Source organism: Wyeomyia smithii, chromosome 1 (genome assembly GCF_029784165.1).
Source record: "Wyeomyia smithii strain HCP4-BCI-WySm-NY-G18 chromosome 1, ASM2978416v1, whole genome shotgun sequence".
Classification (NCBI taxonomy): Eukaryota; Metazoa; Arthropoda; class Insecta; order Diptera; family Culicidae; genus Wyeomyia; species Wyeomyia smithii.
In genome coordinates, this window is record NC_073694.1 from 60,618,517 (window position 1) to 60,643,219 (window position 24,703).

At 41.0% G+C, this 24,703-nt stretch overlaps 1 protein-coding gene across 9 annotated transcripts in view; it reads right to left on the minus strand.

Moving 5' to 3' along the window:
- The window catches only part of LOC129719020 (frequenin-1), a 354,341-nt gene that overhangs the window by 63,079 nt on the left and 266,559 nt on the right, over positions 1–24,703 (minus strand). For all 9 annotated transcript variants that reach the window (XM_055670334.1, XM_055670328.1, XM_055670333.1 and 6 more), the window contains one exon: positions 9,335–9,424. In XM_055670334.1, the coding sequence (XP_055526309.1) occupies positions 9,335–9,424 (90 nt within the window). The remainder of the gene's footprint in view (positions 1–9,334; positions 9,425–24,703) is intronic.

Consider the following 24,703-nt stretch of genomic DNA (forward strand, 5'->3'; position numbering starts at 1 on the left):
TTTCGCGCCGTGTCGATGCAATATCTATCGAATTTTACTGTGTTCAACTTTCTACCAGAATCAACAGTTTGAAGGATGGCTCCACAACGCTTCAGTACATTTATATCAAGTCCTGTGGAAAAAACCGGATTATAAATGTAAGCAAATAATCTGCAATCTTCGGAGAAATATGGACTCAAAATATGGCTATTTTTAGCAAAAAAAACAAAAAATATCTTTACAACAAATGAAAATATCAAACCAATTTATTCTACAAAAATGCGAGGTTTAGCAGAATGAACAAAATCTTAGAATACCTTGAATTGTTTCAACGATTACAGAAAAAGTTGTGGACGAAAAACAAATTTTGAAGAGTGTTCCTCGTAAAACTTTATTTCGTCATATCAGACGTACAGATAGAAGATTGCAGTGTTCAGCAAATTTTTTTCTTAGAGATTTTCCTACAACTTTGCTGAAGAAAGCAATCTGATATTCTGATAATTAGAAAAAATAGTTTTTATGTCTAACTACTAGGGGGATCGATCAAAAAACCGAAAACGCCAAAAGAAAGGCCTTGTTATGTGGAATAAACTTGCTGAAGAAACTGGGTACATAAAATCAATATTTCACAGTCAAATCTAAAACGATCACGATTTTTCGAGTTTAGACAACTGTGCATCGTTGTAGTCGTAGCGGCCCTTATGATCGGAAGCTAATACCTTAAATATTTAGAACAATAAGGGCAAACCCAGAACTCTCGAACCACATAATCAAAAAACATAACTTTTACTAAGATACTACTAGGAAAATCCGTATGTGTGATGGTTGTGGTAATTTCCGTGCCTAAAAGCAGCGCTGTTAGATAGGCCAAAGAACGTGCCTGAAAGTTGTGGAAGATGAATGATTCTGGATAGCTCCAAGGCCTAGAATATATCCTGAGTTCATTTTCGCTGATAAATTTACCAGCAAGGGTTTTAATTGAATTTTTTTGAAATTAAATTTATTCAGCTTTATAAAAATGTTCTCAATTCTACAAATTCAACGCAGTTCAGTTTGCTTCACTTACTTTCTTTCCTGGTTAAACATCCCTTCCAGGATTTCACCTGCATCACAATGTTCATTTTTTATTGGAGAAATAGAAGTACGTTGTCCAACGGTGTGAACTTTTGAACGCGTCACAATGTTACGCCAACGCAATCGGTCCATTGCAGCTTGTCTCCAGTTTCTTGAGAGTCCTTCAATTCTGAGATCTTTCTCTACTTGGTCCAACCTAGCTCGTCGCGCGCCTTTACCTCTTGTACCGGCCGGTTTCGAGACGAACACCAATTTTGCGAGATTGTTGTTCGGCATTCTTACAAAATGTCCCGTGCGTTGTACCCTTCAGCTTTAGTGACGTTCTGAATACTGGGCTCGTCTTAGAGTTGCGCCAGCTCGTGATTCATTCTTCGTCTCATATGCCATCCTCACTTTTTCCGCCGAAGGTCCTAAGCACACTTTGTTCGAAAACGGCTAATGCTTGCAAGTCATCCTGGAGCTTGTCCATGTTTCGTGCCTATAGAGGACTACCGGTCGTATGAGCGTCTTGTACATGGTGCATCTTGTACGGAGGCGACCTCAACGTCTTGTGGAGCTCATACTTGGCACGACTTCCAGCTACGATACGTCAGAAAATTTCTCTGCTGCAGTTGTTTGAAGTTACGAATGATCCGAAGTGGTGAGGTACACGGAGGGTGTACACGGTCTGGCAAGTAACCAGTTCGGCTTCCGGAAGGGCAGGTCCACGCAGGATGCAATCTCTTCCGTCATTAAGACGGCGGATGTAGCAATCCAGCGCAAGAGAAGGGGAATACGCTACTGCGCAATCGCCACGCTCGACGTGTAGAATGCGTTCAATAGTGCCAGTTGGAACTCCATAGCGCTCGCGCTCAGGAGCATCCATGTAGCGGTGTCGCTGTACAAGATTCTGGAAAATTATTTCTAGAATCGAGTACTTGTTTACGACACGGAGGAGGGTCAGAAGTGCATCCCAATCACCGCAGGAGTTCCGCAAGGTTCTATCCTGGGTCCGGTGTTGTGGAATGTCATGTATGACGGAGTGTAGAAACTCAAGTTCCCTGTAGGGGTTGTGATCGTCGGCTTTGCAGACGACATAACGCTGGAGGTTTACGGCGAGTCTATCGAGGAGGTCGAGTTGACGGCCGCGCACTATATACGCAGATCGAGGACTGGATGCGCTCCAGGAAACTGGAGCTCGCGGATCATAAGACGGAGGTCACGGTTGTGAACAATCGTAAATCGGAGCAACAGGCGGTGGTCAGAGTCGGAGACTGCACCATCACCTCGATGCGATCCCTGAAACTCTTGGGGGTTATGGTGGACGACAAGCTCACGTTCGGGAGTCACGTCGACTGTAAGAGGGCCTCATCGGCTATTGCAGCACTATCTCGTATGATGTCCAATAGCTCAGCGGTTTATGGCAGCAAGCGAAGACTTCTTGCCAGCGTGGTTTCGTCCATAGTTAGGTATGGTGGGCCAGTGTGGTCCAAAGCGCTAGGTACTAACAGTTACCGTGGTAAACTGGAAAGTACCTACAGGCTCATGTGCCTGAGAGTTGCGAGTGCGTATCGTACGGTGTCATACGATGCAATCTGTGTCTTGTTCGGCATGATGCCTATCAGCATCGCCATCAAGGAGGACAGAGAGTGTTTCGACCAATGTGACACAAGGGGCATACGAGGTACCAGAAGGTCATTCCGCTGGCAGCGGGAATGGTCCAACTCCACAAAGGGCAGATGGACGCACCGACTCATACCGGAGATATCCGGCTGGGTCGACAAGGGAGACGACATGGTGAAGTGAACTTCCACCTGACACAAATCCTGTCAGGCCATGGTTGTTTCAGGCAATATCTGCACAGGTTCGGACACGCGGGGTCCCCCATGAGGACCCCATGAGGGTGAGGAGACTGCTGAGCATGTCTTCTTCGTATGTCCCCGTTTCGTCAGAGCGAGGAGCGATATGATGGCTGTGAGCGGGCCTGGCATTACTCCGGACAATCTAGTCCGGAGGATGTGCGACGACCAGGACATCTGGAACGCGTTCTGTGCGGCCGCCTCTCAGATTGTCCTGGAGCTGCAATGTGTGTGGCGGGTCAACCACCAACACGCCAGTGGTAGCTAATAACCAGTCTCCAGGTAGTTAGCTAGAAGGTTATAAGAGTAAAGAGGGTGCATCACGCACAAAAGCCACTCCCCGACGTAATACTTAACCGTCGTTCCGGGAAGACCAGGGCTGGAGACTGGAGGGGTTTTAGTGGGACAGGGACCAGTAGGTGCCTGGGGGAGTGTAACTACCCCAGCATCTCTCCCCTAGTCTCATCCCCATACCCTGAGTTCTGTTCTCAGGTTCTGTTTGCAGATTTCCCCGCCACCTTAAAACAAAAAATAAAAACAAACACAAATTTGTCAACTGCCTCGAACTTTTCTCCTTCGATCACTACGCTACTGACTATGCGAGCCTCGGTTCCCCAGCCAGCAGATACCTGGTCTTTGGCGTATTCATCTTCAATCCAATCTCTTCCAAAACCAACCGCCTGGAACGTCCTTCCGACAAGGTCCACGTCGTCAGCTTAGCAGATGAACAGGCTGAACTAATTGAAGATCGTGCCCCGAATGTTGAAGGCAGCACGTTTCATAACCTTCGAGTGCAATGATGAACAGGTCGAAGTCCGATAGGTTCCGATGCAATGCAATACTTTCCAGCTAATTTGTTATTCTTGACCTGTTTGATAGCATCCTTAACTTCACTTATCGTGGGGTATGTCACCCTCATCCGCTGTGCTGACGAAGTCGTTCCTCCAACCGTCTTGATCCTCTTCCTCTGCGCTATATATAGCGCTGTTTCCACCTGTTAATCACATTATGTTCATCTGTCGAGATTCTTTCATCTTCATCTCGACGCAAACTCTGTGTGGGATGCGTTTCTCACGCTCCTGTTCTTCCAGGCGTCGATTTTTTCCCCGGATAAGATGGGTCTGCTGTCTTCGTTTCTGTTTATATCGCATCACGTTTTTACGGGTCATTTGCTGCTGCTCTCTCTCATCCGGTAACACTGCCTCAAGGCTTTGCATGTTGTTAGATGGAGTAACCAGCTCTGTACATATGTATGGATATTCCCATCCAGCATACCTCCTTTCGGAAGTAATACCCAGCGGTCGTCCTGGGAAGTATTATGGGCTGGAGACTGGAGGGTTTTTAGTGGCTCAAATCATACACTACCTAAGGTTGGTCTCTACCTGAAATAAAAAGGCATACCTCCTGTAGTTATCCCTCCCAGCTAGTCTCGAGGTACGATGCTGGCCTAACAAGCCAGTCGTCGTAGATTCGAGTCTCGGCTCGGGAGAGACTGTCAGTGTCAGTAAGATCGTAGCACAAGCCCCACAATTGTCCTGTACACTTAACAGTTGGCTGCGAAGTCTGTGTATAATGAGTTCCGAATCGGAATGTAGCACCAAGGCTTTGTTTTGCTTCGCTTTTTTAACCTCGTGTAGCGCTACAATGTCGAACTTGCGGACCCTCAACGAGTTGAAAAGAATGCGGGTACTTCCCAAAAAGATAAGGGATCGCTAGTCGGTTTTCGTTGACTTGGTCCATGCCGGTTGTTCCGCTCCGTTTTCACATTGTTTGTTTCGTGTACTAATGATTTTCACAGTTGGCTTGTAAGTCCTGAACCAACCCTCTGTCAAGCCGGAGGACGTTTATCAGCCGCCTCTAATCAAGAAACTCTTCATCAAATAAACGCTGGGAGTATACTGTACGAGAATAATATAACACATCAAAGTAATACTGCACTACTCAGAGTAAGGGACAATTCGTACGCTTTTTGCCGTGCTGAAGTACAAATTATATGTCTGTGTTCGGGAACCTTCTCGTCGTTGTGAAAAATTTCATATCTATTAACCAATTCAGCTAAGAAATATCCCAAATTGTTACGAAGGCATCAAACCCCGTACTTCTCACATGCTAAGCAAGCGCTCTACCATCTGAGGCCGACGTTGTACTGGAAGCGAATGAACGCGTTCACGCGGCGAAACAGCTCGGGATGTGCTTTGATGCGCGTCAGTTTTCCTTGGTAATATTATTCTTCACGTCGCTTCGTTTTCTGTATGTCTGAGCTACACCCACGATGATAGAAAAAAAAAAATTTACTGCTGTACTAAATGTTGCCAGGTAAACATGAAAGGAATGAACTTCCTTTCTTTTCGATTACTTGTTTATTTGCCTTGAGAAAGGAAGTTTACTGTTTGAAATCTGATGATTGTAACCTTTGAGCGGCCCTGACAGTAGGGGAATAGAGGCACTCTTACACACACTGCAGCTGTTGAGACATGACCAACCGGGCAAGTGATTTGTTTGAGCCGAAAGCAAATTCCGAAAGCCAGCTGATACTGCCACAATCTGCAATTATAAGACTGATTAAAGAAATCAAAATTCCGATTTACCAAAAACAGAATGTTTCCAATGTTTTGCAATAAATTAACTTATTTTATTTTTGATTTCTATTTGTTTAATATTGTCAAGTTTAAAATTGAATTAATTTTTATAATCGAATTAAAAATCAATATTTATAATATTTTTTTGTAAGATTTGCAATTTTTGCGACCATTATTCTGATTTTTTGTGGTATGCCTCTTCTTTAGTCTAGGTACTCGTGGCAGAAATATCACTATTGATGGAAGTGATCGTCGTTGTCATGTTGCACCTTTTCTCCCAATTTGGCAATGAATTTCGTATGAAATTAATTACCTCATCTGCAGACCAGACCTCGAAAGATTCCAATGTTCCTTTTCCAAAGGCTCTTATTCCGCGCTGTATCAGTGCACTGTAGTGGCAAAGCAAATGTTCTGCAGTTTCTCATTCGAACCCGCAGCGACGACAAATTTTGTCATTTGACTGACCAATTAGTTCTAGGCAGAGCTCCGAAAACTCACATTCAATGCTTGGAATACACCTGAAATGAAGCTAACTGTACACTCACTCTCACCCTTTGCAGTGATACTGAATTGAATCTAGTTACCCTTACACCAAATTTAACGTTCTACTGATTCGGCTGGTGTTACTTTTTGTCATGCTTTGCCATTCACTCGTTCAAGAAAGTAATGAATGATATCAAACCAATAGCGCCTATTTAGTTTCGTCAGGCTACAGCAAGCATTGGGTGCTCTATAGTATGAAGCATGATTCTTTAAATTAGTGTTACTATACAACCATTCCACAAGAAACCAATGGCTAATAGTTATTTCAGCACCAGGAGTTGGATAATCACTATCAATCAAGCGAATTGATAGAATTTTGAACAGAGACTTCAGTCAAGCAAGCGCAAAGTAGTTGATATTTGAACGAACGAGAGATTCACACCGTTATCGGCACGGTAGAAAGTTTTTTGTCAGAGCATGCTGTATGAGGGATAGAATAGAATGAAATAGCTGGATATATTGTACTCTGAATGCTCTTATTATTCGCCTTCACACAGTTCTGTCACTTTTTCCGAACTCTGATTCTAGGTAATGCTTAATTAAACAGTGTCCTGTAAACAGTTCGGTAATTATTCTTATTAAGATATTAAGAGAGATTTAGATATTTCAACATATAGAAATTTTCCAGTGTTACAAAATACAGAAACTCCAGCTTAGTTTCGAAATTTTAAAACACCGAATATCTACGCTTCAAAACAAAGTAAATTTTAAAATTGCAAAAAGTAGAAATAAGTAAAAAACTAAAATCCCTAAATAGGAAATTCTTCAATTTAATCATTTTTAACTGAAATGGATTAAAAGATTTTAGATTTCGGAAATAACTTACTTCGGGAAATAAATAAGCCCATGAAATTCGAAGTTCCTAAAATTGATTTTCGAATTTTCAAAGTTTTCTGAAGAATTGTTTTATCAAGAATTGAAAACCTATTGATAATTTTTTCTAAAAAAATGGTTTCTAATTTAAAATTGTCCGGAGGATTGCAACATAATCAAATCCCTCGAAATATCCCGTGTTCATCAAAAGTGCCCCGCATCCCTTCGAAATGTCCTGCAGTTTCAACAAAATTGAACCAAAGGATGTCACATTTTTTGTCACTTGCACATCGTGCCTCTCTCACAAGTATCATTCTATTCATTAATGTGCCTCTTCACGTCTCTAACAGGAACCAGAGTTCGTGTGCAGATTTTTATTGATTCGTAGATATTTGCAGTTTTCCCATATCTGCTGATTTTCGTCTGTCTCCTTATATTCGCGCAGACTTTTTCAAAACGTCTGCCGATTTTTGCACATTTTTGCCTCCGCGAGGGGACAAAAGGATGCAAAAATTCGAGACATTTTTTCAAAAACTTCTGGCATCTCTGGTGCGGAAATAACCCATTTAGTGGGTAAACGAACGCTCAATAGGGATGCCACATCTAAATTTATCAGCAAAAAATAAAATTGTGAACGAATTTTTATACTTTAATATGCAGATGACAAATCTTCGCATAATTTTGTAGTACTTTTAATGCATAGAATCATTGTTGTGGGAAGAAAAATGTAAATTTGAGTCGGCTTTTTAAACGATTCTTCGACCCTCCCTTTCTCTTCATAACAGAATTAATTGGGTGTTGGACCTCTAACTATTTGGTCACTTTAACCAAGCTAAGGAATGTTCATTTTATAAAACGGACATTTTGAATAGACGATAAAAACTAAACATTAACTCCAAATTTGATGAATCTTCCTTTATCGTGTAGTTGAGTTTGTTGACATTGTGCCGGTGTTTTGGTTTTGGTGTCGGAACGGTTAAGTTTCGGAAAATGGCACGAATCGATCAAGATACTCGTTTTTGGATTGTTCAAAAGTACTGTTCCGAGGGACTATCCTGTAGAAATATTGCAAAACTTGTGAAAAGGTCTAAGTCTACTGTGTACCAGATCATCAGAAAGTTTGGAGAATACGATTATCTTGAAGATTTGCCAAGATCCAAAACCAGAAAAGGTGCGGCTATTCCACAAATCGAGCAGAAGTGTGTGAAGCTTTTACTGTCCAATGAATGTGACTCTGTGCGAAAAATTGCTTAAAAACTCAGAGTTAGTATAGGAACGGTTCAAAATATCAAACGAAGGAATAACATCAGAACCTACAAAAAACAGAAGACACCGAAACGGACCGAGGAACAGCATGAACGGGCAAAGGAACGATGTCAGAGGTTGGATAGGATACTGAAAAAGCAATGAAACTGTTGCATTTTAATGGATGACGAGACTTACTGAAAACTGGACGCAACAACACTTCCGGGGCCACAATTTTTCAATTCTATTGTAGGTAGGGAAGTACCAGATGTAAAACGATCGATTAGAATGGACAAGTTTGGTAAGAAAGTGCTTGTATGGCAAGCTTTTTGTTCTTGTGGAAAAAAAGTTTGCCATATTTCACAATAGGAACCATAAGCGCTGAGAATTACCGGAAGGAGTGCATTCAAAAACGTCTTGTTGCTGTGTATCGTCAACACAAGACCCCACCAATGTTCTGGCCAGACCTTGCATCCGCCCACTACGCTGCTGCCACTCTTGAAATGCTGAAGAAATATACGATTAAATTCGTCGAAAAGGTGAATAATCCACCAAATTGTCCAGAGCTACGTCCGGTTGAACGCTATTGGGTAATTATCAAGCGGTATCTTCGAAAGGATGGTAGAGAAACACAGTCAATTGATGAGTTCAAGAAAATGTGGTCATCTGCAAGCCGAAAAGTTAAGCCAGAAACTGTAAAGAGGCTTGTGAGTGGAGTTCGAGGAAAAGTTCACCAGTTTTATAGTTGGATGAACTTAGTTAGGTTTTACATTTTGTACTTTTTGTTGAAAACTAAACCTTCATTTTGCAAAAAACCGTCTAGAAATTGCTTGAAAAATAATAAAGATATCACCAAAACAAAGTGTCCGTTTGATAAAATGAACAGTCCTTATTAGTGCAAGCATCAATGCACGCGTCTATTCGCACTTACTTTGTAGAAAGCGTGAGTGTGACACTTTACATTACCGCTAATGGTCTGACTGGACATGAAGGACTTGCCGTTTATTGGCCGTGAGCAAATTGAGCAATTAGGGCACCTAATTAAAACGTTGCACTGCCGAGTCAGCTGCAATGTTCAGTTCTGGCAGTTTCGTTCACGTTCATTGTTCATTTGACATCAAAAAGTAAGCTAAATGGGTTTAATTTATGCAAGAAATTGGCTGCGCTGGTAGTAATAATGTATAAACATTTTGCTAGTTTTTTTTTCTCGTTACACAAAAAGTACTTCCGTTGATTAAAAACTATGACAGAATCAATACTTACATTGTTTTCGTCGAATACCCGAAACACCAGCGAGGCAAACTTGCTCGGATCACCTTGCGGGAAGAACTGCTTGTAGATTTTGATGAAACCCTTCGGGGGAAACAGAAACGGAAAAGAGCAGAAAATACGGAAAGGTGTTAATTATAGTTTCTAGTCTTTAGGGGCAGAGGCTACGTTTGGCCAATGGAAGGATGTAGTGTGAGGTTTGTGGTAAGGTGCGAAAGAAAAAAAAAGGTGTGGAAAAATCGGAGAAGAAATACCACCTGAAAGCTTGAGAGATTGAGAGATTCACTTTTAATTAGTGCAAATGAAACGAGAATTCCCTCTCCAGAGGTATTAATATGCATGAACTGGTTTTCCGGTTGTGGTTTGGAGTGTCTCTGATTTGCACTGGTACTAACATAACTCACTATGAGAAGTAGCGCAAAATAAATGAATTGTTTTATTCGTTGTCTTTACACAGCAGTGAATTTAACCAGTTTTTGATAAATAACACATCATTTCAAGTGTCTAACTAGTCAGAATCTGCAATTGTTTACTACGCTTCACTAACTTTCATCTCAAGCATAACGAAACGAGCGTCCCTCGGGTAAGGGCTCTACTCCGCTCAAATGAGACATGAAAAATTGCAGGAAATGAATCTTTACTGCTTCAACCAGAGGCCGGACGAGCTCGCTACACTTCCGTCCCACCCAACCATCGTGAAAAATGATAAACTGTCTGCTAATGAATTCGCGGGGAACCCGTCAAGTCCGAATGTAACTTTTCCGGTGGAGGAAACCATCCGGGACCACGGTTGCAGGAGCTGGGGAGGACGGAAAATCGTTGGAATTAAGTTTTCTGCTGATTCAGAAGTAACTCACAACCTGCAGAGGACCACATTGGCAAACTCGCTGAGTTGTTGAGTGTGTCCGTGCGGTTGATGGGCAGATCTTTGGCCTTTCGCCAGCCGCAAGCTGGCAGACGAATTCAGTGCTGCCGCATGAAAAATGGCGAAGCAATCAAGCCAAACAAGCCGTCGTCGGTACATTTGCAATCTGCATAATCCTTAGCTCAAACAGATAGCGTATTCATGGGCACTTGCTAGCGTGCGGCAAAAGTGGCCAAGACGACCAAGTCGAGCCATAAATCTGCAAACTCTGAACCACCTTCTATCTCCCGCAGGACAGTACCAACCACGATGGTGGATGGCAGATACAGTGAAAAAAACTGTCTTTCAAATTTTCCACCAGCACGCTGTCAACAGTGACGGACGTTTAAAAATGCAGACTACGAATCTTCGAATGGATTCTATACGCTACGGAAGGAGATCTGAGCGAAGCAGAGAATATCGTGCGGATTATTACACACGATATGAAATTCGAAGTCGTTCCGACTGGCGGAGAGTCTCGATGGATTCGATTTGTCTCTCATTTTACGAGCGTCGTTCTTACTTATTGAATCGGATTTAGGATTTGGAATGGTGCAAGACATCGGCGAAGATGCGAATCGTACCGGAACATTTAGAACGGCTTGAGGCGATAACACTGTGCCTTTGTTTCTGATTTGTTGACGCACTTCCGTCCGGCAAACTGGTGTGTGTACGAAATGGAATCCCTAATTCGGTGTGATAAAATCGGGAAAATAACATTATATATGTGAGCTTAATATTTACGATCATATTTTCACTATCGTATGTTTTATGACCGAAATGGAAATAGGAAGGATTGAAACTTGAATAAACTCCAGTATTGACCATAAAAACGCCTATACGTATAACGCCGGGCACAGGGTTTATATTCATAAAGCCTGTCGCTGAAGTTATTGTCACACTTACGTTGAAAGCTATTTTGTGAATTAGCGACAAGTGACACCAGGGTAGTCGCGTTCTGCGTACTTTTCCGCCGTTTACGCGGAACCGAACAGTATATTGCTTTAATTGTGGCTGTATTTATGAAATTTGCTCGTACCACTAGATTGCCATTTATGGGGACATTAAATTATTATGAGCAATTATTATGAATAGAGTGACTCTTTCCTTTACTCAATAGTACGTAAAACTAAGAGCAGTGTTCGCTTGTTAAATGACTGTTAGTTACAGTTTTTTTCCTTCGCTCTACAATTACGACAACGAAACACTAGTTTCATCGATCAGGAGAAAAGAGTTGTAAAAATTTTCGCAATTAAGTTCTCGTTATTTGTCAATAAATGGCGCCAGTGGTAAGCGTTAGTGGATTTTTACATATAAAAAAAGTGATGAACCGAACTGAGAAATATGGTCAACAAACCGCTTTGACACATTTATGATTTTAATGATTTATACTTTAAGCTAAGTGAAAATCTTTGATTTTGCGCTAAATAATCATCATTTGCGGAAAGTGTTACTTTTCTCATATCATCCAAAGAAAATGGCGGCTAAAGCGCATCAATGTTGCTCTAATTGAAACAACGCACCGTGATTGGTTACGTCCCTTTAAAGACAGTGATTTTGATGTTGACGACGGTCCGCGCCATGCTGCGTATTTCGCGGGACCAGGCTGGGTTTTATTTATTATCAGTTGTTAAAACTGAACGAAACTTTGGCTGGGGAATGGTATCGACTTCTATTGACTATCCTAGCACTACGAGAAAAACGGCCACATTACGAGTGGAGGCACGAAAAAGAAATTTTATTGCATGACAACACTCGGCCTCTGACTGCCCAAGTCGTTACATAGAAATACTCAAATGGGAACCTCACCGATTAACACTTATTTCGTTCGTTGGCATAAGGTCTGGCTGATCAGCAGATCTGTTCATATAAAGAAATCGAAAAATGGCTTGATTCGTGGATACAAACACTTTTATCGTTGAACGACTTTTAAAGTTAACTATTCAAAATAAAGTTGCATTTTTATTTAGATAACAGCTAGAACTCTTGTTACCTTGTTGGAAACATTGTACCACTGCGATTAATACTTGAATGTGTTAAGGTGATAGCTAGAACTTAGTTGCTCAGCTGCTATTTCAATATTCTTCTTCTTCTTATCCAGACATAGAGCTCGTGCTGTTCTGTTTATTTGAGAGTCTCTTCTAAGTCGGGTTCGAAGACCCGACAACTGGCTTGTTAAACCAGCGTCGTACTTCAAGATTAGCTGGAAGACTGTCTTATCTAATATTCTCATTATTTTTATTTCATTTTTTCTGCTTCTTCTTTTCTTTTCTGCTTCTGTGTTTCTTAAATTCCAATATTTTTAATTCTTGGAATCTTGAACGCTTGGATTCCTCAAGTGATGGATTAATAGATTGTTACATTCATCAACTCTTGGATCTCCGAGTTTTTGAATTCTTCTAAAAGAGGATTCTGTTATCCTGAAAATCTTGAGTTTTCATTACTTGGGTGTATATTTTTTTCACCCGACATTAATAGTTCCTCACAACTCATTTTCAGACAGTTTTTCTATACAATCAACGATTTCTGAGCTACAATGTTTTGAATAAAACCTGCAGCAAAACGCATTCGCCCTTTTAGAAAGTAAGTCATGGGTCTGAAAAATCTCTCTATCTGTGAAAAATGCTCAATTTGCTTAGCCGACTACGTGTGCAAAGGTTTCATTCAAATCAAAAATGGTCGATTAACTTTTTACGTATTTCCTGGTCATTTGAGATTACTTACTTTACTTAAATGGCCGTACGTCCTAAGACATGGCCTGCACAACATAATTCCGCCAACTTGATCGGTCCATGGCTGCCCGCCTCCAACCCCGCGGGCACTCCGTACTTGCCAGATCATACTCCACCTGGTATAACCATCTTGCTCTCTGTGCTCCTCTTCGTCTCGGATTCGTGGTGAGAACTGATTTTGCAAGATAATTGTCCGTATGCGTCCAGGTTTGGTCACTTTCTGGATGCTGGGTTCACCGTAGAGTTGCGCGAGCTAATGGTTCATTCTCCGTTCTCCTGTACACCGCCAAAGATGGTTCTTAGCACCCGTCGTGCGAAAACTCCGAGCGCTCGCAGGTCCTCTTCAAGCATTGTGCATGCCCGTAGAGAACAACCGGTCTAATAAGCGTTTTGTACAAGGTGCACTTTGCGCGGGAACTTAGACGTTTCGACCGTAATTTTATGTGGATCCCATAGTAGGCACGACTCCCGCTGATGTTTTGGCCTCCTAATCTCACGGCTGGTATTGTTGTTCTCAGTTACCATTGAGCCAAGGTACACGAACTCGTCAACTACCTGAAACTCATCACCGTCGATTATCACAGCACTACCTAGGCCTGCCCTGTCGCGCTCAGCACCACCCGTTAGCATGTACTCCGTTTTAGGCGAATTTAACATTAGTCCAATCTTCTCTGATTAACATTTTATTCTGGTGTTCTGATCCGCCACCGCCTCAAATGTTCTGCCGACAGTGTCCTCGTCATCCGCAAAGCAGATTAATTGACCGGATTTAACGGGAATCGTGCCTCGTGTGTCTATTCCCGCTCGTCTCACAACACCTTCTAGCGCAATATTGAACAGCAGGCAGGAAAGACCACCTTGTCGAAGTCCCCTGCGGGATCCGAATGGGTCGGATAGACCACCCGAAATCCTCACACAACACTGCACATTCTCCATCGTAGCCTTCATCAGTCTGGTAAGCTTCCCGGGGAAGCCGTTTTCGTCGAGAATTCTCCATAGCTCTTCACGATTAATCGTGTCATAAGCGGCTTTGAAGTCGACTCTGTGTTCGCGGCATTTTTGAAGGATCTGCCGCAGAGTAGAGATCCTGTCCATTTTGGACCGACCCTTCATGAACCGTCCTGGAAACTTCCCATGAATCTGTTGGTTAGTGGTGACAGCCGCTGGAAAAATATTTGGGATATTTCTTTGTAGGCGGCATTCGGGATAGTGATCGCTCGGTAGTTTTCACAATCTAGCTTGTCGCCTTTCTTGTAGATGAGGCTAATAACCCCATCCTTCCACGCCTCCGGTAGGCATTCCGTTTCTCAAATCTTAGCAATCAGCCGATGTAGACAACTGGCCAACTTGCCCGGGCCCATCTGGAGAAGCTCCGCTCCGATACCGTCCTTTCCAGCTGCCTTGTTGTCTTGAGCCTTTGGATAGCATCAATAACTTCGCTTATCGATGGGGGTGGCACATCTCCGTTGCTTGCTGCACCGACAGAGTCTCCTGCGTCGCTGTTCTGGTCTCCTGCCTGTACGCCATTTAGATGTTCATCGAAGTGCTGTCTCCTCCTTTCGATCACCTCACGATCATCCGTCAAGATATTCCCCTCATTATCCTTGAACATTTCGGCTCACGGAACAAAGCCTTTGCGGGATGCGTTGAATCTCGGATAGAATTTTCGTGTTTCATGAAAGCGGTACAGCTGTTGTAGTTTTTCGCACTCCTCCTCCTCCTGACGGTGCTTTTTATCCTGGAAGAGTTGGGTTTGCTGTCTCCGATTCTGTTTGTACCGCTCCACGTTCTGACGGGTGTTTCTCCGCAGCATTACTGTCCGCGCTGCGTTCTTTTCATCCAATATCGTCGACTCGGTACTTCGCGACCTAGGACGTTTTCCGCTACACTGCTGATGGCTGACTTGACGGTATTCCAGCAGGCCTCTAGAGGGGCTTTTTCCAGCTCGTCCTCTCCTGGCAGTGCAGCTTCGAGAGAAAGCCCGTAGTTTTCGGCGACTTCGGGTTGCTTCAGCCGCGCGTGATTATACCTTGGCGGGCAACGGTACCGTATGTTGTTCACAACGGATAGCTTTTGGCGTATCTTTACCATCACTAGGTAGTGGTACGAGTCGATGTTAGCGCCGATGTGTTTTGACGTCAATAATGTCTGAAAAGTGCCGACATCTATCAAAACGTTGCCGATTTCAGTTTCTGTTTGGTTAGGTGATCTCCAGGTATACCGATGTTGGAGGCTATGCTGGAGAAAGGTGCTACGTATGGCCATGTTCTTGGAGGCGGCGAAGTCAATTAGTCTTAGGCCATTTTCATTTGTCAGCCGGTGTGCGCTGAATCCTCCAATTACCGAAATTCATCCTCCTGACCGACCTGAGCGTTGTTATCCCCGATTACAGTCTTAACATCATGTTTTGGGCAGCGATCGTATTCACCTTCCAACTGCGCGTAGAATTCGTTTTTGTCGTCATCTGTACTTCCAAGGTGAGGACATTGCACGTTTATAATGCTAATGTTAAAGAATCGGCCCTTAATTCTTAACCTGCACATTCTAGGGTTAACCGGCCACCACTCAATTACCCGCTTCTGCATCTCACCGGTCACTATAAAAGCTGTGCCCAGCTCATGTGTGTCACACAACTCTGGTAGAAGGTGTGATCATCCCTATACGTACGCACCGTCGTCCCTTTCCAGCATACCTCCTGCTGCGCTACGATGTTGAACTTGCGGTTTTTCAATTCTTCGGAAAGTATACGGGTACTTCCTGGGAAATTTAGTCGCCTGGGTCTTTGCCGATTATTCTGGTTCGAGTTTTCTGTTGTGGCGTTCGTTGTTTTTGTTTTTCACGGTGCGGGCTTGCAAGGCCCACGACCAACCCTACTTTCTCGCAGGAGGACCAACGTAGTGCTACTGTTTTGAGTCCCGAACACAACCAGGACTTGGACATAACGCTTGTAAGTGCGTCACTTAGGGCGCTTGTGGTGGCGTTACCTGTCCAAGAAACTTCCTTCCAAGGAAGGAAGCCCGCTTCCCCTGTCAGCATACATACGACCGGTAGTCCCACCGGGGTTGGTTACCCGATCTTCTTACTAGTTACTCGTATCCCGGTTGGCACCAACGAGGAGGTAGGGGTTCGGTAGCTGGAAGGATTATGGTTCGCATGGGGGAACTATATTGCGCCTTTAGTCCAGTCTTTCGCCAACCGGTCATTTGAGATGATTCTGCTAATTTCTGGGATATTAGACATATTCATTTTGCATTGATAAATTATTAGATTATTGGTTTTCTTTTATTACTAGAATGTGAATGCCTGATTTTTTTCTCGATTAAAGAGTCCTTGTTTTATCATTTTATTTAATCCTCAATTCAACTTCATTACTATCTACTGTAACGTTTAACGATGTAGGAACTATAACTTATATAGATTTTGATTCTTGGAATCTAAGAATTTGAAAATAATGATTTTTAGATTTTTCGACTCTTAGATCACTGGAATTTTAGACACTGGGCACTGGAATCTAGTTACACTTTTAAATAAGGATTTAAGCTTCTTCAATCGAAATAGGGTGTCGAACGCGCACTGCCGAAGACGTTCGATATCCCACTGATAGCCTGGATTCTCTCTACTACGAATCTTGGAATCTTGGTGTCGGTTTGCAGATTTTAGATTTAGAATTTATGATTCTGGACTATGGACTCTAGAAATATCGAGGGATTGTGAACTCAGAGATTTTTTTCTTTACTCTCTTTAATCTATTCTCCGTTCTCTATTCTATATTCTCTACCCAAGCAGCAAAAATTGTTTCGATTATGAACTTTGCGCATCACAGCAACAAAATCCTATGCGAAATTAAGTTGCAGTAACATCTCAGTTTCATATACAATGACAAAAAAAGCGCAGGAGGTGGAGCCAATTGCAACATTTTCGTTGTTTCAACACAAGTTTCAAGAATGAAACCGCAATGTGTATGAACTAATGCATGGAATTTAATAACAACATGGTAAATGCTGCATGGTAAAATTTCAGCTACGAAGATGTATCGTAACAGCAACTAGGGCGCAATAGAAACTTCATGGCGTTGTGGTAAGATTGTAAAACGGCAAATAGAATGGAAAGAGATTGCCTGTATAGCGATTTATCTTTGATTATTTCTAGAAATTTGAGGATTCAACTCCAGTTATCAATTTCTATTCACTTTTCTCGTTTGCACTATTTACGCCATTTGCTGTAGAAAGACTTGCAAGTTCATGGCTCAGTTTTGAATATTGCTTCCCTTATCATGCTAATGGTCATTACCAGTTTTAATTTTGCTTTTTCAATTCATCAGTACCTCAGCGTAATAATGAAATTCAAAGCAATTTATCACATTTCGTTTTAGAGACTCACACTTTTTGGACGACTTCTAGTCCCAGTACCCAAAAGTTACAACGCAGTAAATATCTCATCTCAAAAACAAATATAAGGGCATCTTCAGCGGTGGTCCAAATCGTTGTTTTGTTTTATTTTTTTGGAACAAACTCAAATTCACTGCTGCACCGGTGGTGTAAATTTTGTTTTATACCAGATCTAAATTGAAAAAATTTGAAACTGGTATACGTTTTGGTCTATTTTTGTCACTTTTTGGAACAAGAAATAGATCGTTCTAAAACCCTTTGTACGCTACCAATAGGTGGGTAAAATGTCATATTTTAATTGAATACCTCATTTTTAGCTATTTCCATATAAACGTTTTGCGAGTGTTGACAAATAAACAAAACAAAGATTTTTCATGACAATTCACAATATGTTTTTGTGGTTTTTCTGAAGAAGAAAAAGAACAGGTTTGTCGTTTTTGGCTTCAAGGAAACCGACCAGCAAAAGGGGGAATTCTGGAAGACCATAACCGCAGGTTCAACTAGTTGGTTTGCAACCATCAGCTAATAGGATGATAAATATGTTGGCTATTTGTTAATCGCCTTAATTGTAGTGGGACTAGAGGAGACCTTGAAAGGCCAGAAAAATGTTTCTCGAAGACACTGAACTGAAAACGTTCAAAATGCTGGGGCGACATTGCGCATTTCATTTCGAGAAACTCGAACAAAACTAAATGATCGCTGAGGGCGTTATGTTTCGTTTTCGTATTTTTTCGACTTTGCGGGTTAGATGAGCCGCAGGACAAATGACAATGACAGCTCCTTTTGAGCTTGAAGCATAACTGGCAGTAGGTGATCTACTCGAAAATAGCGAAAATCGTTCGAATCAAGCTGCGCAATGCCACCCCAAGCTTGTTTCAATATCCTCAAAACCCAATCAACGTTTGAAGAACTGCAAGATTTTGAAAGATTGATGAGACGAAAACGGAAGATGAACATCTACGCGATCAAATATTTTTCGCTATCCTCCGAAGCCCTATTTGTAGCAGAAATTTTTCGATCCTAACAATCCATCCTGAGAAATGTCTCAAACGCTCGGGTCAAACCGTCAAATCCATAAAGTCTTGTGGATATAAAGTGTCTTGCCAAAGTAATCGTTTAATGTGCGTAAAAATTATCGAATTTCCGTTTGTTAAATATTGAGTGCTTTTCAATTCAAGTCTCATAAACTGATAACATGGGGTATTGAATTGTTGACAGTGTGACAGATGTCAGCGGTTTAAAACAACAAGATATACAACACCGGTGCGGAGAACGAAAAGTTGGTCAATATTAGCTGATTCTATTCAGGTTTCGGTGGTGTAAATCTAGTATAAATTTGTTTCAAAAAATAGACCACCGCTGAAGATGCCCTAAGGCGAACGATCGAAAAAAAGTTGCTGTTACATGGCCTCAGAACATGACAGCAACTTTTAGAAGTATTTTTGTGTGTTTGTTTTTTTGTATCTCGCAAGCATCACTTTGGCAACCTATATGCTCCACCCACTAGATCTATTCAGTGAAGGTTAGGTTTTCAAATGCCCTTTACACGTTTCAACAACAAATCCAACCTCACGAATTACGTTGTTGGTGCGAAGATTTTTGAAGCAGCGATGCAACTTTAGTTGCTGCTTGTTTCTTTACAATTTCATCGTAGTAACAAAAAATGTTTCTTAAAACCTCGGAATTTCATTAGTGCAACAAATGATCACAATTTTTTTTTTATTATGTTTCAATTGTTGCTTGGGTAACTGCGAGTACGGAGTCATCGTCTTGACGGAGACTTGGCTAAAAGACAATATCAATTCCATGTAGTTGTTTGACCAAAGCTATTGTGTATTCAGGAAGGATTGCATTTCGGAAGCGATTAATAGAGTAGGAGGCGTTCTCATAGCTGTCAAAAATACTTCCAGATCCTTTCTCTGTTCAGTTCATATTACTTCTTTTTTCGAAGGGGGAACTGGTAGCCACAAGGTTACAGAGTCCACCTTGATAAGCAAATGATCGTGAGTTCGAATCTTGTTAGAAGCAGGCCATTTTTGATTATCAAACGACTTGAGCATGGGTTAATTCTCAGGCTCCTCATCACCACCACCATCACCCCTTCAATTGATCCGAATCACCTAGAGATAGAGAACATTTATATGCTTCTGAAAGAACTTTGCTCTTGCATCGATAGAACCGCGATACATACATACCCTTCACTCGGTTCACGTAATGAAAATATCATTTGTTACGTCTCTGGGCCTCGGTTGGATAGACGAACGCGCGCGTCGTCGCTCTCTTGCAATCGATAGAATTAGAATCGCGATACTACAATACGGTGAAATTTCGAGAAGGAATGCGACAAACATACTAACACAAATCCCCTCCATACCCATGATGCTTGTGGAGTGTGCAAGAATATATACAGCTTTCTAGTAGCAACAAGTATCGAACTAGCTTTCCTTCCCTTCGTTCCTTTGATCTACGTTCTGGACTGGCAGGCGTCGGTACTGATCAGCATGCAAGGATCATTGAAGATGCACATCGAAAAGCTAAATCCCAAGCAACAATTGATAAACTCGATGTGCAATTCCGGTCGATCCTTGGCAGTAACGAAGTGGCAACCGGTGGTGATCAATCAAGCTCAAGCTCAAGCTCTCTGACCTCACTTCTCTTTTCTGGTTTAGCGCCTCTTTCTCGCCTCTTTTTCGCTTCTCTTTTCTCGTGTTTTCTAGAGGCACTCGCTTCTCATTCCTAGCGTTTCTTCTGTTGTCTTTCATTTTCCATTTCTCACTTCTCTTTTCTCGCTTATTTTTACTCGCTCCACTTTCTTCGCTTTTTTGCTGGTTTTTGTTTTCTCGCTTCTCTTGTCTCGAATCTCCTTTATCGTTTCTTTTTCACTTTTATTTTCTCGCCCTTTTTTTCGTTCCTCTTTTCTAGCTTCTCTTTCCTCATTTCTACTTTTTCGCGCTCTTTGCTCGCTTTTCTTTTCCTGCTTTTGTTTTCTCGCTTCTCTTTAATCTCGTTTCTTATCTCGCTTCTTGTTTTTCTTTGCTCGCTTTAATTTTCCTGCTTCTCTTTTCTCGCTTTGCGCTTCTCCTCTCTCTCTTTCCTCTTCTCTCTTCTCTTTTTTCACTTTCTTTTTCACGATTTGTTTGCTCGCTTCTCTCTCATCGCTTCTCGCTTCTCTTCTTTCGCTTCTCGCTTTAATTTTCTCGTTTCTCTTTTCTCGCTTCTCTTCTCTCGATTTTCTTTTCTCGTTTCTTTTATTCGCTTCTCTTTTCTCGTCCCTCTTCTTTTCTCGTTTCTCTTTTTTATTTCGCTTCTCTTTTCACGCTTTTCTTTACGCGCTTCTCTTTTCTCGCTTCTCTTTTCTCTTTGCACACTTCTTTTCTCTTGCTTTTGTTTTCTCGCTTCTCGCCTCTCTTTTCTCTGTGCTCGCTTTTGTTTTCGTGCTTCTGTTTTTTTCACTTCTGTTTTCTCGCTTTTTTTCGCTGTACTCGCGTTTCTTTTCCTGCTTCTCTTGTCTCGCTTCTCATTCCTCTTATCTCACTTTTCTCATTTCATTTTTCACTTTCTTTTTCACGCTTTTTTCTCGCTTCTCTTTTTTGTTTTCTTTTTTCTCGTTTTTTTTCGCTTCTCTTTCCTTGCTCCTCGTCCTTCACTTATCTTTTTTCGTTTGTTTTCTCTTCTCCCGCTTCTTTTTTCTCGCTTTTTTTTCTCCTTGCTAGCTTTTCTTCTCTTGCTTCCGTTCTCTCGCTTCTTTTTAAGTTGTTTTCTTATATCGCTTCTCTTTTTTCGCTTCTCTTTTCTCTTCGCCCACTTTTATTTTCCTGCTTCACTTTTCTCTCTTCTCTATACTCTTTCTTTGCTTCTTTTCCTTCGCCTTTCTTTTGTCGTTTCTGTTTTTTTTTATTTCGCTTCTCTTTTCACGCTTCTCTTCACACGCTTCTCTTTTCTCGCTTCTCTTTTCTTTTTGCACACTTCTCTTCTCTTGGTTTTGTTTCCTCGCTTCTCTTTTCTCTTTGCTCGCTTTTGTTTTCGTGCTTCTGTTTTTTCACTTCTGTTTCCTCACTTTTTTTTCGCTGTACTCGCGTTTCTCTTCTTGCTTCTCTTTTCTCGCTTCTCATTCCTCTTATCTCACTTTTCTCATTTCATTTTTCACTTTCCTTTTCACGCTTTTTTCTCGCTTCTCTTTTTTGTTTTCTTTTTTCTCGTTTTTTTTCGCTTCTCTTGCCTTGCTCCTCGTCCTTCACTTATCTTTTTTCGTTTGTTTTCTCTTCTCCCGCTTCTCTTTTCTCGCTTCTCTTTTCTCTTTGCTAGCTTTTCTTCTCTTGCTTTCGTTCTCTCGCTTCTCTTTAATTTGTTTTCTTATATCGTTTCTTCATTTTCTTTGCTCACTTTTCTTTTCCTGCTTATCATTGCTCGCTTCTGTTTTCTCGTTTCTTTTTTCTTTGTGCTCGCTTTTCTTTTTCTGATTCTCCTTTCTCGCTTCTCACTTCTACTTTTTCACCTTTCTCTTCTCTTTTTCACTACACTTTTCATGGATTTTTTCTCGCTTCTCTTTTTTCATTTCTCTTTTCTCGTTTCTTTTTTCTTACTTCTCTTTCCTCGCTTCTTTTTCTTTGCTTATTTTTACTCGTCACTGTTTTCTCTACTCTCGCTTCTCTTTTCGCTTTTCTTGCTTTTTTGTTTTCTTTTCTTGACTCTCTATGCTTATTGGTCGTTTTTTTCTTGTTCCTATTTGTTCGCTTCTCTCATCTCTTGTCATTTTTCCTTTTCTTTTCTTGCTTAGTTTTTTCTCTTCTATTCTTTTGCTTCTCTTTTTCTCTTCTCTTTTATCGTTTCTCTTTTTCTGCTTTAATTTTTTCACTTTTCTTTGCTTGCGTCTTCTCTCTCCCTTCTCTTTTATCGCTTTTCCTTTTTTTGTTTTTATTTTCTCGCTTCTCGCTTTTCTTTTCTGTCTTCTCTACTTTAACTTCCCTTTTCTTGCTTCTTTTTTCTCGCTTCTCTTATTTTCGCTTCTATTTTCTTGCTGTATTCACGATTACTTTTTCTTATTTTTTTCTCACTTTTTTCTCTTTTCTTTTTCACTTCTTTCTTTTTGCTTCTCTTTTTTGCGCTTCTTTGTTTTCGTTTTTCTTTCCTTCCTAATTTCTTTTTTTTTTTGCTACTTTTTCCTCATTTCTCTTTTCTTGACCTACTTTCTCACTTTCGCCTTTCTTTTTTCTCTTCTTCAGACTCTTTTCTTTCCTGGTTTCCTTTTTGTTACTTTGTTGCGACTTCTACTTCATTTTTATTTTTCTCTTGTTGTCTGCAATGATGGAAACGAGACAAATATGACGTAATCGGCAGTTTTTCTCGAGCTGCACAGCTAATGAAATGTACAGATTGCGTAAAACCTGAATCTTTTAATTTATTATTAAATGCTGGCTTGATGCATTGGTTCCTGGGAGAAAACCGATATATGATTAGACTCAGGGCCGGATTTAGGCGCTGAGGGGCCCAGGGCAGCTATTTTTGTGAGGTCCCTAAATCTTTAAAATATTTAGAGGTAACGTGCTGGAAGGTGCCGAGAAAAAAAAGGTCGTCACTCTGGCTTCACGTCTGCCCCAGGACTAAGGCCCCTGGAAACGGCAGGTCCGGGCCATTCGCCCCTAGATCCGGGCCTAACTGTATTGCTATAATCCTGGATTTATGTACTCTAGATTCCGGAATCTTGCTATCCAATTGAAGATTGTGGATTTTGAATTTGGGATTCTAGACTCTGATTCCCATAAATTAAAGTCTGCAACTCCAGATTTTTAAATATCAATTCTTAGATGATCGATTCGCTTAGGACATCGATCATACCAGAAGTCACCGACGGTCATGAGACATGGACTATGCTTGAGGAGAACTAACGCGCCTTTGCGGCCTTCGTACGGAAGGTGTTTTCTTTTGTAAGATTTGGACCACTGCGACCATTATTTTGATCTTTTGTGGTAGGTGTTGCGTACCATCTACGCTGAACTGCGAAAGTAGAACGGAATGTAAAGAAGGTAAATGAACCACGAGCGGCAAAAGCTGCTTGTGAAACCATTCATCTCCCACACTGCCAAGATTACAGGTGGTGGTGGGCTGGGCATGTCGTGAGAATGTTGGACGACAGCCCGGAAAAGATGGTTCTTAAAATCAATCCTGGGCCGGAGTGGAGACGACCACAACACGGCTTGAGACTGTTTATAATAGTAAGGTAGTTCTTATGGTTGGAGTTAAGGAATCTTGCATTATTGGATTTATAGATTCCTGGACCATGGAGTATGAGTATTGTTGAAGTTTTGGATTCTTAGATTTTCTTTGTGTGGACCCTTCAAATGTGACATTTTGGGAGTGAAAATTTTTCGAAAATTTTTATTTTTCCCCTTGGGAATCTAAGACATTTTTATTGTGTTCTAAAGTGTTCGAATTGTTAAAATGCAGATTTCGGAGTCTAAATTTTTGTTCCCTTGAATAAGAAAAGAAATAATCTTAGATTCTCGAACGCTCCGATTTCTCAAGTTACCGATTCAGTATAGCAAATTTTTACATACATGAAACCTTATTTTTCAAGCTTCAAGCTTCGTTTATTACAGAAAATTTTATTACAGAAACTTGTGAAATTGTGGATTAATTGATCATGGATCATGGAAAATCATGGATTTTATAATCGTTGAAATCAGGATTTTTTTTATTTTTTGAGTTAATGGAGTTCTTTGTTATTCTTAAATTATGTTTAGTTAGTTGGATTTTGGGGTTTTGTTATACCTCAACTATCGTGGTTTTGGATCATTGAATATGTCAGAATTATTTGAATTTAAGGTTTCCAAACGTGGAGTCTAAATTTTCAGATCTTTGAATTTGAAATGCTCAGATTGCAAAACTTTTAGATCATCTTGAATTTTAAGGTTCTTCAATTGCAGGATTCTCCTATTCCAGAAAACTTGAATTTTTTTTTACTGCATTCCGTATTGAGGATTCTTGAATATTTACATTCCTGAAACAGTGAAATTGTTGCATCTATAGGTCTACTGGAATCATTCAATTTTTGAAGTTTTTGATCATCTTGAATTATTGAATCCTATATGTTTCCTTTTTTTCCACTTCAATATTCAAAATCATGGATCTAGTAATATGGTTTTGTATTGCTTAAATCGCAATCTATTGGATTCTTGATTTTTGTTATTTTTTAGTATCAATTTTGGTTTGTTTCTATTTTAATTCATCAATCCTTGACATTCTAGATGGTGTTGCTTCTTATTGTCGGCTTTTTGTTGATAAAATGTTGATGTTAGCTCATTTATTTTTAGAACGTGTTATTTTGTGTAATCGATGTCTA